The sequence below is a fragment of the Periplaneta americana genome, chromosome 5 (assembly GCF_040183065.1).
Source record: "Periplaneta americana isolate PAMFEO1 chromosome 5, P.americana_PAMFEO1_priV1, whole genome shotgun sequence".
Lineage (NCBI taxonomy): Eukaryota > Metazoa > Arthropoda > Insecta > Blattodea > Blattidae > Periplaneta > Periplaneta americana.
The window spans coordinates 186,977-204,013 of record NC_091121.1 but is presented as its reverse complement, the minus strand read 5'-3'; the positions used below and the strand labels follow the sequence as shown (position 1 = coordinate 204,013).

Here is a 17,037-nt window from a genome sequence, read left to right as displayed (position 1 = left end):
TTATTTAGTTCGTTGTGTTTTCTATGCAATAATGTGTTAATGTATTGATTACGTATAGTGAAGTAACAATTAAAATGTTGTGGCTGTTATGAAAGAGTTCAAAATTCGTTCACAGCGCCAAATTGGCAGTGATAAAAGTGTGCAATATTCGTTTACAATGACGAGTAGATGCTCTACCTTACATTAACGACGCTGTATCAACCACGGGGTTATTTAGCGTCGATGGGATTGGTGATACCCCATCGCGAGATGGGGACGAAGAGCTATAGATTATCTGACATTCGCTTTACAGTTGGGGAAAACCTCAGAAAAAACCCAACCAGATAATCAGGCCACGCGGGAATCTAACCCGCGCCCGAGCGCAACTCCAGATCGGTAGGCAAGCTCCTTAGCCGAATGCATCGTATATTCATGTAATAACACTTACATTCATCCGAAGAATATAATACCACAAACAATCAAAATGTAAAGATTAATTATCCCGTTATTACTTAGTTATATATTAACAGTATATTATTACCCAAGTAAGGACGTCAAGTCTTTTACTGATAAACTCATGGCACTTTTGTTTCACACATAAGTATTTTCTGAAATAAATAAATTACGAAATCTTACTTCCATGCCCTTACAAATACTCTCTCCTCACTTATCCCCACCAGTGTTGCCAACTCGCTTCTTAAAAACCCGCTATGAAACAGTGCAGAAACCGCTAAATTGCTATAGTATCAACACAGTCTACTACATACAGTCACGAAGCTTGGGGTGATTTTTTTTCCTAACGAGTTGCATTTCTCCCGATAGTTGCTAGCCGCTTGGAGCGCTGTGAGTACTAGGAACAATAAACTATGTCAATGGTTGCGTTCAGCCGGGACAGCGCTGTGGCAGCGCTGAAATAGCGACAGCACAGAACGCCTTGCTGGCCGACAGCGCTGGTATAGCGGCCGCCATTTTTCGTAGCAAATTTTTTTTTCGCTTCAAGCCTGCTGCTAGCCAGCGAAAGTAGAGGGGGTAGACCAACGAGTTAGAAAGAGAAAGATATAGAATGGTCATTGCGCCGCCATGTTTGAAGAAAATTGAACGATCGTCCGCCATGAACTTATGCGCCCAAAACAAAGTGGGCGTGGCGATAAGTGACATTAGAATCGTCAGCTGTCTTAATTTCGTTTGCATAAATCAGTTAAACTGAAGCGGAAAAACCTAGTATTTCGTCAAATACGTGCTAGGAACTTAATCTAAACTTATGTACGCTAAATTTAAAACACTTGAACTATTCCTAGAAGGAATGCTTAAAAGAATAACCTAAGCAAAATTGTCATGTAGTATGACAAGAAATCCTAGCAAATATACTGAAGAAAATGTTAATATTCCTAGGTCCTTTTAAATGCGACCTGCAAGATTGCCTACAAAATGAACGAGTATGATACGGATGATTTTATTAAATTGTTTTCCCAGTCTCTACACGTCGCAAAACTATTTATTATACCATAAGATATAGAATGAAAGTAGGCCCTAACTGTAGTAAACAACCTTTACCGCCAAGCTTGTAACTTGGGTAAAACATGACCAAACACGCTTTCAGTTTTTTTTTTTTTTTTTTGTTACAGTAGAATATAATTATCGAAATGTGAATGTGAGGCCAACAGCCGACTGGTCTGTCTGAGCCTTTCAAGGGCTGTGGCACCACAGATTATTATTAGTGTATAATTAAGCACCCACGTACAATAATGGGGTAAGTAGTTACGAAATACAGTATATTCATAACCCATTATTGCACATGGGTGCTCAATTATGTTCTTTCATGTCTTTCCGGTCAAAATACTAACAACAATACGATCTACCCCAGAGTTTTGCGTTATTTTGGATGCGAGTGTCGAAATACAATTTTAATATTTGATTGCTATTACTGGGTTTGAAACGGAATTGTAGTGAATTGAAAAATGAGTTCTATTCAGTCAATACTTAACATAAACACAATAAAACATGTTATAATAACATTTACACAGATTTTAAAAACAAACGTTTTCGCCAATTTTGATTGGCATCTTCAGGTCGTGTAGGTCGAATGGAACAAGTTATAAAAAGTGAACACTTGGTATATGACGTTAAAAACCAAAGTTACAACTGTAATATCACTTAAAAACAGAGAATAGAATATAGCAAAAAGCCTCCACGATATGTGTAGAATCACACTGTGTTGAAAGAGGCGTGTGTGAACCAAGGAAACAGCAAAACTCTTCTGTCATTGCAGATACAGTTTTCAAGATAGATTTGAAGATGCTACGAACAGGTCGGTCGTGTGGCCGTTATGGAGAGCAGGAAAAATCCTGTAAATTGTAAGGATAGAATGAAAGAATTGTAGTGGTTTTAAGCTACGGTTTCGCTACGACGATCTTCGTCGAACGAACTTCGCTGACGATTGATATCGCCAGCGGTCATCGTCAGAGAGTGGTTTCTTTACCGGCGAACTTCGTAGGTGGATAGTTTATTGTTTTATATAGTTGACCATGTCTGATCAGCTGATATGTGGATGACAATATGATAATGTTATAATATAAGTTTTGCCTTGAAAAACAAGTACGGATCTTTAAAGTAGTTAATGTCATGTTTATAAATAGATATACAGAGGGGTCTTTTAATTAATTGATATTAAGACATCTTGAAAATGAACCCACCAATTTTAAGGAATATTTCAGACTTTCTCCCGAACAATTTCATTTTGTCGGCGAACTTCGCTGGGATTCTGTCCCGTTGATTTGAATGTGCATGGTTTCTTTACGGCGATGAACGTCAACGAACGTTTTATTTTTTATGTTATTGGGTTATTTTACGACGCTGTATCAACATCTAGGTTATTTAGCGTCTGAATGAAATGAAGGTGATAATGCCGGTGAAATGAGTCCGGGGTCCAGCACCGAAAGTTACCCAGTATTTGCTCGTATTGAGTTGAGGGAAAACCCCGGAAAAAACCTCAACCAGGTAACTTGCCCCGACCAGGATTCGAACCCGGGCCACCTGGTTTCGCGGCCAGACGCGCTGACCGTTACTCCACAAGTGTGGACTCAACGAACGTCGCTGGGCTCGACGAACATCGTCGGCGTTTGCCTTGGAGGCAAAAAACCTGGCGATCATCGCCGAGAAACCAATTATTGTAAAATTACAGTAGGTTATGAATTAAATCATTTAATATCATGTGATTTATATATCATACATACCATAATGGCGGTAAAACGGAAATCTTTCTGCAATATCTTCGCTAATGAGGACGATATATTAATTGATTAAACACAAATTCCTGTTCGACAGGAGCCAAAAAGAAGAATCAATGTAAACAATAACAAATCTATATTTTGCAATAACCAGAACTGTTAATATAATTGAGTAAAGTGATTCATAATTGAAGGACACACACGATGCGGCAGATTTAGCTACTGAAGCAAAGTTTGAGTGTGAAATTGAAGTGGAATTCCGAGCAAAGGAGAGAAATGCAACAACCTCCTTCTCACATTATTTTTTTATTTGTAACATTATTTCCTAAATAAATGCTCGTAAATGAAAAAAAAAAAACATTGTAAAAAGTAAAAATAAAGTTTTTATATAATTGGTTTTTACCTTAAAGTTATGCTTATCTTTCAGCTGGGCTGATTGGTTTCTGAATAAATTTTGTGGGTAATTTTACAACATCATTTTCAATTGAACTTAAAACAAAATGAAATTGTTCGGGAGAAAGTCTGAAATATTCCTTAAAATTGGTGGGTTCATTTTCAAGATGTCTTAATATCAATTAATTAAAAGACCCCTCTGTATATCTATTTATAAACATGACATTAACTACTTTAAAGATCCGTACTTGTTTTTCAAGGCAAAACTTATATTATAACATTATCATATTGTCATCCACATATCAGCTGATCAGACATGGTCAACTATATAAAACAATAAACTATCCACCTACGAAGTTCGCCGGTAAAGAAACCACTCTCTGCCGATGATCGCTGGCGATATCAAACGTCAGCGAAGTTCGTTCGACGAAGATCGTCGTAGCACAGTCTACTATATACAGTCGCGAAGCTCAATATGTAGTAAAAATGTAAAACTTGGGTAGTTGCCCACCACTAGGATCGCTACTATCGCCTCATCATCGCAGATCTCTCCTAGCAGCCGACAAAATATGTTACACTTTCGTTGTCGTGTTCTTTTGGAAAAATTAATACCTTCCTTCCATTATTGAAATATTAAATGCATAAAGTTAATTTATTATTATTTTAATGAAGTATATTAAATTCCACCATAAACTCGAAGATACCCGCAAGAAATAAGTTATTATAATTTTTGTTTGTGCAAAACGAACTGAAATTTACTATAATAGGTTCACTCATTCAGGATTATAGCGATAATTAACTATGAAACCAATAAATATTAATTTGCATTTCTCTTTACAACAATAATAATGGAAATATGAATTGCCTAATGGAGTAACTTACGTGTACCGGGACTTGTAGTGTAGGCTTACGTAGTTAACAAAGTGGGATGAGGTTAAGCAATAATAATCACACCGGAATTGGAAATAAAACGTGATCAATAAATTTTATTGTAACAGACTTTTTCTACGTCTCTAGTAAAGCAACAAATAAAAATAACAACAAAATTAACAGCTATAATTAAAAACATATCCTTTGAAGAGAAAAGTAGGCCTACGCAATAATAATCCCACTAGAATTGAAAATAAAACGTGATCAATAAATTTCATTAAAACAGACTTATTTTTTCTACGTCTTTAGTAAAATAACACATAAAAATAATAACAAAATTAATCGCTACAATTAAAAATATATCCTTTGAAAAAAAAAAGTAGACCTAACCTTTATTTCTCTGGAAATTTAGCAGCCTAAGTGACAGAACTTTAACCGATATCTATTGTCCTTTCGGTTAGACTGAAACATTTCGTAGTGAAATTTAAGGATATAATGTATTCTAACAGTCACAAAGAACTTCAAATTAACAGTTTTGTTTCTGCACAGTATTCTTGTGGAAACCCAGGAACCTTTCTGAATCTTTCGGAAATCGGAAAAAGGATAACTCTGGCCTCTTTCTCTTATTGTTGCTACAATTTATAGCACTACAAACGCCTCCTCCTTGTCCCATATTATTGTTCCAATTATTATATTTTAGCCATTAACATTTTCATTATAACCAATAACGAAAATTTCACAAGCATCAATGTGAAATACGCAACGAGCTAGCACTCGATAGAAATACGACACAGTCCAAAGTCGACCATGGACAGTCTATTGTTTCTAGTTGCTAACCGCTTGGAGCGCTTTATCACGAGATTTGCAAAAAAACACCTCAAGCTTTGCGACTGTATATAGTATACTGTGGTCGTAGCGAAACCGTAGCTTTATTCGTATTTAGTTTAACTTTATTACTAGTGAACCATTTATTTAATTAATCGTTTGTCTTCGAAATAGGCCTACTTTTTATAAGCTACAGCTCATCGTCTTCTATAAGCAGTAAGGACGGAAGGAGCAGAAATAAAGGATGCCTGTGTGGAAATACAATTTTAATATGGTATTGGTATTTGTTTTTCACTGGGTCTGAAACGGAATTGTAGTGGTTTTATCCGTATTTAGTTTAAGTACATTACCAGTGAACTATTTATTTTGTTTATGCCGGGAGTTGTTACACATTTATGCATGAAAAAAAAGCTGCTAATTAACAAAACTATGGACTTAACTTCATAAAATTTACATGAAATATGATATATCGGTTGTCTTTTTCCTTTTGACATTGCAGTTATTTGCAGCACACACAACAGGCATGTTTTTTTTTTTTTTTTTTTTTTTTTTTTTTTTTTTTTTTTTTTTTTTTTAACCTCCGTTATACAACATTGTAAGCAGACGAATTTTTACAAAGGTGGGCGCTTAGTTCAGATCTGCCGTGTTTCGCGGTGGCACCGCAAAGAGCGCTGTACAGGACAACATGGCTACTCTATATTCTTCTCTTTCTATCTCGTTGGGGTAGACATCAACCAATGGTGCCGGAGTAGACAGAACAATGGCGTGTTTGTTTGTAAACACAGCAGTCTGGTCGTTCAGCCACTAACAGCTGCTGTAGCTCAGCAAAAATGAATCGCTACCCCAGCGCTGTCCCGGCTGAACGCAGCCAATGCCATCTCACGATGTTTTTTTTTAAAGATGGGACATGACAGGAGCGTTGCGATCGGAAAAACCAACGAGTTAGAAAGAGAAGATATAGAGTGGTCATTGCGCCGCCATGTTTGAAGAAAATTGAACGATCGTCGGTAATGAACTTATGCGCCCAAAACAAAGTGGGCGTGGTGATAACTGACATTAGAATCGTCAGCTGTCTTAATTTCGTTTGCATAAATCAGTTAAACTGAAGTGGAAAAACCTAGTATTTCGTCAAATACGTGCTAGGAACTTAATCTAAACTTATGTACGCTAAATTTAAAACACTTGAGCTAATCCTAGAAGGAATGCTTAAAAGAATAACCTAAGCAAAATTGTCATGCAGTATGACAAGAAGTCCTAGCAAATATACTGAAGAAAATGTTAATATTCCTAGGTTCTTTTAAATGCGACCTGCAAGATTGCCTATAAAATGAACGAGTATGATTCGGATGATTTTATTAAATTGTTTTCCCAGTCTCTACACGTTGCAAAACTATTTACTATACCATAAGATATAGAATGAAAGTAGGTCCTATCTGCAGTAAACAACCTTTACCTCCAAGCTTGTAACGTGGGTGAAACATGACAAAACTCGCTTTCAGTTTTTTTGTTACAGTAAAGTATAATTATTATCGAAGTGTGAACGTGAAGTCAACAGCCGGCTGGTCTGTCTGAGCCTTTCAAGGCCTGTGGCACAACAGATTATTATTAGTGTATAATTGAGCACCCACGTACAATAATGGGGTAAGTAGTTACGAAAATATATATTCATACTTACCCCATTATTGCACGTGGGTGCTCAATTATGTTCTTTCATGTCCTTCCAGTCAAAATACTAACAACAATACGACCTACCCCAGAGTTTTGCGTTATTTTGGATGCGAGTGTCGAAATACAATTTTAATATTTGATTGCTATTACTAGGTTTGAAACGGAATTGTAGCGGTTTTATCCGTATTTAGTTTAACTTTACTACTAGTGAACCATTTATTTGATTAATCGTTTGTCTTCGAAATAGGCCTACTTCTTATAAGCTACAGCTCAGTTTCTTCTTGTATAAGCAGTAAGGACAGAAGGAGCAGAAATAAAGGATGCCGGTGTCGAAATACAGTTTTAATATTGTATTGCTATTTGTTTTTCACTGGGTCTGAAGCGGAATTGTATTGATTTTATCCTTATTTAGTTTAAGTACATTACCAGTGAACCATTTATTTTGTTTATGCCGGGCGTTGTTACACATTTATGCATGAAAAAAAATGCTAATTAACAAAACTATGGACTTAACTTCATAAAATTTACATGAAATATGATATATCAGTTGTATTTTTCCTTTTGACATTGCAGTTATATGCAGCACACACAACAAGCATGTTTTTTCTTCGTTTTTTTGTGCTTCTTACCTCCGTTATACAACATTGCAGGCAGACGAATTTTTACAAAGGTGGGCGCTTAGCTCAGATCTGCCGTGTTTCGCGGTGGCACCGCAAAGAGCGCTGTACAGGACAACATGACCACTCTATAGTCTTCTCTTTCTAACTCGTTGGGAAAAACAACTGAATGTCATATAGCGTGGTAGGCCTGTTGCTATGGTAACAACGGTCGAGTTGCCAAACTTACAGTTCCTAAGTTGTGATTGCTTAATTAGCTTAATAGCTCTCTTGGCGACATTTATTGTGCACACAATGTTATCATTGGTACGTTTCGTGTTTGATTCTCTGTCGAATTTTGTATTGTTTTCTTACCTTCGCGTCAATTGTCATGTCAATGTATGTTTTAACATCAGCCGTCTAAAGCTATGATTCCGCTACGGCGGTCATCGCCGAGCGAACAACGCTGACGATTACAGTGGCTATACTGACGATGATCGCTCAGCGCTCAACGTCGGTTATGCGGTTTCCATGGATAAATATATAATATATTTATATATATTATATCGTCGGTCGGCGATCAAAACCTCGTAACTCCATTTACAAGTAAAATCGGTTTTTTGCCATAACCTGGCAATAAATAACATTTCCCATGTTCTATTAAAGCATTGTGACTCCAAATCTTACAGAAGCCATCTACTGACCAATTACAAAGACCTCGTATCTCCTTAGCATTTAATCTCAGACTCAAAACCTCGGATCTCCAGCAGACTGGAATCACGAGGTTTCCACTGCTCTTAATCTCAGACTCATAAGCTCGGAACTCCATTGGGTGGGATATTACGAGGTTTTAAATACTGTGAATTTTATTAGTAACAACAATGTAATTTATTCGTCACAACAATAATTCCTTTATACAATTCACCTTAAACGCTCTCGTCAACAATTGGATCTTCACTCAACACAGTATTCGTTATAGCACTCCACCGACGACAATGACAATTTACTTGGACTATTACGCACAACAATGAACTGTTAATCTTAACTAATATTTACAAAGCACTATTTACAAATCAGAACTACCAGTTCTCAGTTCACAGTTCTTCTATCTCAGTCACTCGAGTTCACAGTATCTCGAACCACAGACCTTCAGAGACAGTTCACTGTACTCGAACTCAGGTCCCTCCAACTGCGGTCCAGTGCACTCGAACTCAGGCCTTCAGATGCTGACGCAGTTGCGAACGCACACTCGAGTCGAACTCCGGTACACAAGGCTTGCTTGTTCTGGCTTACTCACTGACTGAATAACTGAAAACTCAGAAACTCCTGTCGTTCCTTCGCGACCGTAATTTATAACCACAGCGACGTAACCTCGAAGGTTCCACCCGTCTCTAGAGATGGCATTCCAGAGAAATCCAGAGCCCTCTCCTCTCTACCAGCACCAGATGCGCGCGCAAACTCGTCGCGTGACGTAATACACCCTCTCTCTTCTCTCCACCGCGCGACGTCACTCAATGTTCCGTGCAGCCTGTGCGATCTGCTTTCATGCGGGACGCTGGTCGTGAGTTCGAATCTCACGTCGCTGTCACATTGCTCCCTCCTTAGGACTGCTCGTCTCGGGCAGTCCCTTGGTAGGCTGCTAATCGGTCCAGATGCACCACCATCATCTTCCCTCGAGGTTATCGCTGGATGCGGTACACCACGTCGTTGATCCGGGTCACCACGCGGTATGGTCCATCCCAGGCACGCTGCAGCTTTGGTGATTTCCCTTTGGTCCTGGTAGGTCGATACAGCCACACCAGGTCGCCCTCCTGGAATCCTGCAGAGTTGGCTAATCTGTCGTAGCGCACCTTCATCCTGTCGCTGGCCATCTTGAGGTGCTCTCTGGCCAGTTGGTGAATTCCATTCAACTTCTCGGTGAGTTCTGCCACATAGTCAGTCGCTGGCTGGTCGGCGCTGGGTGGCGTGCCAAACAGCAGATCACAGGGCAGGCGCAGCTCTCTCCCGAAGACCATGTTTGCCGGTGTCATCCCTGTTGTATCGTGGACCGAAGCTCTGTAGGCCAAGAGGAACAGTGGGACTCTGGCATCCCAGTCTCGTTGATGGTTGGACACCACCTTCCGCAGATGCTCTTCCAAGGTTTTGATGTAGCGTTCCACCATACCACCGGACTGTGGGTGGAGGGGAGTGGTCCTGGTTTTATGCACCCCCAGACGGTCGAACAATTCTCCCATCAGGTTGGATTCGAAGTTGCGCCCCTGATCGCTATGCAATTCCCGGGGCACCCCGAATCGGCAGATGAAGTTGTCAAGGAGCGCGTCGGCCACCGTCGAAGCCTCTTGGTTGGGAATCGCGTACACCTCTGGCCATTTTGTGAAGTAATCCATGGCGACTAGCAGGTAGCGGTTCCCGCGATCCGTGACCGGGAACGGTCCAGCAACGTCGATGGCGATCCTCTCAAAAGGAGCTCCCACGTTGTACTGCTGCATGGCTCCCCTGCTGCGGGTCCTTGGTCCGCGACTGGCTGCACAGGTGTCGCATCTTCGGCACCATTGTTCCGTGTCGGTTCTCTGATGCAACCAATAGAACCTCTGCCTTAACTTGTCCAGCGTCCTGTTGGCTCCCAGGTGGCCTCCAGTCACTCCAGCATGTCTCCTCCAGCACTTCCTTCACCTTGCTCCTGGGCAGGACAAGTTGTTCTATGCGGGTCCTTCCATCGGCCGACTCCCAAATCCTCTTCAGGATACCGTCCTTGACAGTGAAGGATTCCCACTGGGCCCAGTAGCTCTTGTAAGTGGTGCTACGGTTGGCGATATCGGCCCATACTGGTCTCTGGCTGGACTCCACATCACGTAGTAGCTGTCCAATGTTTGGGTCCTCCAGCTGCTCCCTCCTTATGGCGGCGTTATCCCATCCTGGGCTCGGCTGGGCGGCAATTGCTCGGATTGCGTGGGCGCCATCCCGCTCTTCTACTTTCAGGCAGTGTTTGCAGCCATCCGGGCACGGACGTCGTGATAGGGCATCAGCGTTGGAATGTTTCTTCCCTTGTCGGTGTTCAGAGGTGAAGTTGTACTCCTGCAGACGTTGAACCCAACGGGCGGTCTGCCCCTCCAGATTCTTGAAGCCCAATAGCCAGGTGAGTGCAGAATGGTCTGTCCTCAGATGAAACTCCTGGCCATACAAATATTTGTGGAAATGCTTCAGGGCTTCCACAATGGCAAGAAGTTCTCTACGGGTCACGCAGTAGTTTCTCTCAGCCTTGGGCAATGTTCGGCTGAAGTAGGCAATCACCCTCTCTTGCCCGTCCTGTTCCTGAGAGAGTACTCCGCCGATGCCTACGTTGCTAGCGTCCGTGTCGAGCGTGAACTTCCTTCCAGGGATGGGATATCCCAGTACAGGAGCAGTGCAGAGCGCCTCTTTCAGCGACTGGAAGGATGACTCCGCCTCGTCTGTCCACTGGAATTGTCGTTTCTCCTCGGTCAGCTGGGTTAGAGGCTTAGCGATGTTGGCGTACCCAGCTACGAACCTTCTGTAATAAGTGCAGAGGCCGAGAAAGCGGCGCAGCTCCTGCTTGTCCCTCGGTCTCGGCCATCCTCTGACGGCTTGTAGCTTCTCCGGGTCCGTGGCCACTCCGTTGGTCCCTACTACGTGTCCCAAGTAGTTGACCTTCTTCTGGAATAGATGACATTTCTTCGGGTTCAACTTCAGTCTGGCTTGTCGCAGTCTCTCGAACACTTTCCTCAGGTTCAACAGCTGTTCGCCGAAAGTCTTGCCCACCACGATGACGTCATCAAGGTACAGCAAACAGGTGTCGTATGTCAGGCCTCTCATTACGGACTCCATTAGTCTCTGGAATGTAGCCGGGGCGTTGCAGAGACCGAACGGCATAACGGTGAACTGCCATAGTCCCTGGCCTGTAGAGAATGCCGTTTTCTCCTTGTCCTCAGGATGTAGCGCCACCTGCCAGTATCCTGACTTTAGATCCAACGTCGAGAACCACTCTGCTCCGGCCAGGGTGTCCAAGGTGTCGTCAATTCGTGGGAGGGGAAAGCAGTCTTTCCTGGTGACGTCATTCAGTCTTCTGTAGTCCACGCAGAAACGCAGGTCCCCATTCTTCTTCTTCACCAGCACTACAGGTGATGACCAAGGGCTGTCGGATTCCTCGATGACCCCTCTTGCTCTCATGCCCTCCAGTTGGCTGTCAATCTCCCTCTGTTTAGCTAGAGGGACGCGTCGAGGAGGTTGTCTGATTGGGCGAGCAGTTCCGGTGTCAATGCGGTGCTGAACTTTCTCCGTTCTCCCGTAGTCGTTTTCAGACAGACTGAACACGTCCTGAAACTCTGTCAGTAGATCGTGGACTTGTCTTCTTTCTCTTTTGCTTAAATTCGCCGGCAATTCTCGAGCCAGCTCTTTCAGTGATGGGTCCAGATCTGGACGTGGTCGGTGACACTCCTCGTTTTCTGCCAGCGACGTCACAGACACCACCGGCTCGACGTTACCTAGTACAGTTCCACTAGGCACCTCCTTGTCCCGATTGGTGACATTCAGGACCCTCACCGGTACCACCTTCTGATTCGGGAGTAGGGATCTGGCCACATAAACCCCATCTATCGGAGTTGTTTGCGAATCGAGGAGCAGGTTTCTCTTAGGTTGTCCGTCCAGTCTTGCCGTCACCACCATCTCGCAGCCTGCTGGGATTGTCACTTGATTCTCCAAGGTGAGTCTGCCGGCCATGGGTTGGTCTTCGACGTCCCTCAGGAACACTTCATCCTGACCAAAACGGAGGATACGGCGCCGGACGTCCACCGTTGCATCGAAGATCCGCATGGCGTCGAGTCCCAGGATGACGTCTTCAGTGATGTTGGCGACGAACACCCACATCTCCAGTCTCCTCTTTCCCAAGGTCAAGTCCAGGAAAACCTCTTTTTGGTTGGGCAGGTTCTCGCCTGAGGCAGTACGTAGCTCATACCGGCGCAGCGGCGTCCTCCCAGGTAGTCCACGCACGAATTCCGGTCTGGCGATAGTGAGCGACGCCCCGGTGTCTACCAGTACTCTGGATGGGCGGCCTCTTATCCATCCGTCAGCAATCAGCCCATCGTCGCATCTTCTGTTAACCGTCTTCAAGATCAGCCGAGGGGATGGTGATGACGGCGCCGACGTGCCCCTCATCGCATCGGCCCCTTTTAGTTTTCCTGTTCGTGACCAGATCGGTCACAGTCCCTCCTCAGGTGTCCAGGCTCGCCGCAGGACCAGCAGGTGGGCACTCCTCGTCTTCGTCGCTCGGGTGATTTCGGTTGACGTTCCTCGACGTCGGCCGCCGCGACGCTCCTAATCCGGTGCGATGCCGAGACGTTCGCCGTCAACTTGGCTGCCTCCATCCTGAGGGCCGCCGCCAGAGCTGCATTGATGGTGCGATGCTCTGCCAAGAGTAGCTGTTGCTTTATTTCCGGGTCTCGAACTCCGCTGCCGAAGGTGTAGGCCGCCTCTCCAGCGATGAAGTCATTAGGTAGGCCCCTGAGCGCCTTATGGGCCAGTTGTTCCACCGCCATCGCGAATTCTTGCAGGGACTCGCCTGACTGTTGGACCCTCGTTTTTAGTTGGGTCCTAAATGCTGCAGCAAGTTGATGGTCACCATAACGTCCCTCCAGGGCCGCCATTATCTCAGCGGCTGTCCCATCTTCTGGAACGCTGTGAAGAATCTCCGACGCCTGTCCTTGAAGCGCGGTCAGCAACTGTGTAGTCTTCTCCGCTGGGGTCCAGCCATTATGTGCTGCGGTGGCCTCGAACTGGCGACGGAATATCGCCCAAGACGTCGTACCGTCGAACTTCGGCGTCTTGACGTTGTGATGTCTGGCTGAAGGCGATGATTCCGCAGGGCCACTATATGGTGTCCTCAACTCTGTGGCCGCTTCTTGCATGGCACGTCGAACCTCCTCGGCAACTATCTGTTTTTGTTCTCTAGCCTGGCGATCCACTAACGCGAGAATGTGCTTGTTTTCTTCAGCATGTCGGTCCATCAACGTGAGTATGTGCTTGTTTTCTTCAGCATGTCTGTCCATCACCTCACTCGTCTTGTCCAGCAACTCGCTCGTCTGCTCTTGACGACGCTCGAGATCGCGGATTTTGCCGTCGAAATGGTCTACATCGTGTCTCAACTCGGCTACTGTCTCGTTTATAGTTGTAAAATTCTGGTTTAGTTTATCCAAATCGGCCTTAAGTTCGTCTTTCACGATGGCGACAATTCCATCTACGTGGGCCGAAACGCTTTCAATTTGCGTAGTGACGTCATCTTTTACTCCGCTGATGTCGCCTTTCACTTCACTTATGTCACTTTTCATCTCCGTTTTAACATCACTTATGTCGTTCTTAACCTCACTGATGTGCCTGTTCATGTCGTTCATGTTATCTTTTACTTCACTGATATCGTTCTTCATTTCTGCTTTTACTGCACTTAGGTCGTTTTTCAGTTCCGCGATGGCTTGCAGGATCAGCTGTAGGTTCTCCATTGTCGATAATGTCCCGGTTCTGACACCAGTGTGAATTTTATTAGTAACAACAATGTAATTTATTCGTCACAACAATAATTCCTTTCTACAATTCACCTTAAACGCTCTCGTCAACAATTGGATCTTCACTCAACACAGTATTCGTTATAGCACTCCACCGACGACAATGACAATTTACTTGGACTATTACGCACAACAATGAACTGTTAATCTTAACTAATACTTACAAAGCACTATTTACAAATCAGAACTACCAGTTCTCAGTTCACAGTTCTTCTATCTCAGTCACTCGAGTTCACAGTATCTCGAACCACAGACCTTCAGAGACAGTTCACTGTACTCGAACTCAGGCCTTCAGATGCTGACGCAGTTGCGAACGCACACTCGAGTCGAACTCCGGTACACAAGGCTTGCTTGTTCTGGCTTACTCACTGACTGAATAACTGAAAACTCAGAAACTCCTGTCGTTCCTTCGCGACCGTAATTTATAACCACAGCGACGTAACCTCGAAGGTTCCACCCGTCTCTAGAGATGGCATTCCAGAGAAATCCAGAGCCCTCTCCTCTCTACCAGCACCAGATGCGCGCGCAAACTCGTCGCGTGACGTAATACACCCTCTCTCTTCTCTCCACCGCGCGACGTCACTCAATGTTCCGTGCAGCCTGTGCGATCTGCTTTCATGCGGGACGCTGGTCGTGAGTTCGAATCTCACGTCGCTGTCACAATACCATGCTGATTGATCATTTGCAGACTGAAACTGACATACGAGGTATTGCGACTGATGCTACGTTAAAAATATTGTACTCTGTCTAGTGATCAGTATGACAATAATCTGCTGCAAACTTCGGTGTTACAGAAGACAACAGTTCAGAAATTGTGCCTGCACTGTATGAAAATAATACGCAGAATAAAGGGAACTGAAATGGCGTTTTATTAGGCCTAAAAGATGAATAAATAAATATATAATTAAATAATAAATGAATGAATGAATGAGTAAATAAATAATTAAATGCTCTAATTACATTCTTTTTATTTAGAACAAGATAAATATTAAACACCATTATTATGTTTCCGCTGTAAACTTCGGTGTTACAGAACATAACACTTTAGAAATTAGTCTGCACTCTGTGGAGGTATTGCAAAAACTCCTGTTACAGGCATCAGAATATCCAATACCTCCGTTCAACTCAGTAGTAATACTAAGTCTGATAAGAGCAGTGAAGAGGAATCCACTGACAGTAATTGTGATGAACACTATATGCCAAATATAATAGCTTTTAGAACGAAGGTGAATGAGAAGACGAAAATGAAGGGAAGATAAATGGACGAAGTGAGTGACACTTGAAATTAATTGTTGCTGCACTGGTACAGTATACATTATTTTGTTATGGTTTGTTGAAATGGTAATGAAACAATATTTTTTTTTTTCATTTACTATTAGCAATAAAGTGGCAGAACTTAATATATAAGAAATCAGGATGCGGCTAATGGAAACTGATAGTCAACAAGAAACAACGAATGAAAGAACTAGATCACATGGAGCTGGTGAAAGATGAGGCAGAAAAATGGAGATATGGAGTAGAAAGATGCATTCGTGTAATGCAAAAAGTAGGTTTTGTAAAATAATTTCAGAAAATCAACAAAAGACAGTTTTCGATAATTTCTGGACTAATCTATCATGGGAGGAAAAAAGATGTTTGTAATAGAGCTTGTAGATTGTATTCCAGTTCAGCATCGAAGGGGAGATTCAAAAGAATCAAATCGATTTTATACTATGCCCAATTATTTTTCATTGGCAGTAAAAGACAGAAAGTCTGCAAGACCACGTTTCTTAACACATTTTCCATAGGGGAATGTGTCCGTAAGAAATGGGACCTAAGCTAACTCTAAATCTACCATCAAACCAAAGAAGCTGTTAATAGTAAAAAAAAAAAAAAAAAAAAAAGGTAATGACTTAAGAATGAATACTTCTCTAATTTTTCTGAGCTGCCTGAATTGGAGCTCTATCATTACCAAACTACTTCCAGAAAAAAATATTTTTAACCAAATTGGCAGAGTAAAGCTGCCCTCTACAAAGAATATGAGACATTCTATACATAAAAAAATCACAGTCCTCAATAAATATATTTGTGTAGGTATGTGATTGAGGAACAAAATTTAAGTCTATTTTCACCTAAAAAAAAAACAACACTGTCATTTGTGCTGCTTTCGTGATGCAGGAAATGTTGATGATGAAAAATATTAGTATCATATTCTTATAAAATATGAAGCAAGAAAGTCTAAGGAAGCAGACAAAAAAACGACACTAAAAGAGTACTGACTATTGACTTGCAGGCTGTACTTCTGTGCTTATCTCTCCATGACTCAGCTCTGTACCATTAAGACGAAACTGAAACTGCATAACTTTACGCTGTTTGATTCACAATGAAAAGATGTATTTTGTTATCGATGGCATGAGCTGAAAATAGACTAAATTCTAATTAATTTACCAGTATAATAGTGAGTTTTATTTACAAAAAAGTACCTGAAGATGAAGTAATTTTGTATAGTGATGAATGTACTTAACAAAAAAGAAATAGTATTTTGGCAAATGATTTAATCGCCTTAACCATGAGAATTGTTCGGGAGTTTCTTGAAATAGGTTACAATCAAATGAAGTGTGATTCTGTTCACTCTACAATAGAAAAAAAATTAAGCAACTGGTAAATTTACACACCTACAGTGTATGTTGAAGCATGCAAAACTGCCAGACAAAAAATTAGCCATACATCAAGTAATATCTTCACCATGACTTCTTCAAAGTATGTAGTAAAGTTTCGAGGCACTTCTCCATTGGACTTATTTCAAAAGCAGGAGACCCAACTGTCGCCGACAATTCGGGAATAATTATTGAATACAAATTGAACTTGAATTGTGCATGGGACATTATTTCTAAAAGGATGCCAAAGAACAGAGAAAATGTGTCTTTACCA

At 42.3% G+C, this 17,037-nt stretch overlaps 1 protein-coding gene across 2 annotated transcripts in view; it reads right to left on the bottom strand.

Annotated features, from left to right (window-relative positions):
- Not11 (CCR4-NOT transcription complex subunit 11) overlaps positions 1–676 on the bottom strand; it is a 36,971-nt gene extending 36,295 nt beyond the window's left edge. Inside the window, exon 1 of one of the 2 annotated variants that reach the window (XM_069825228.1) lies at positions 521–676. In XM_069825228.1, the coding sequence (XP_069681329.1) occupies positions 521–558 (38 nt within the window). In that variant the 5' untranslated portion in view covers positions 559–676. The remainder of the gene's footprint in view (positions 1–520) is intronic. The other variant, XM_069825229.1, reaches the window with a different exon arrangement.
- Positions 677–17,037: the final 16,361 nt, after the last annotated feature.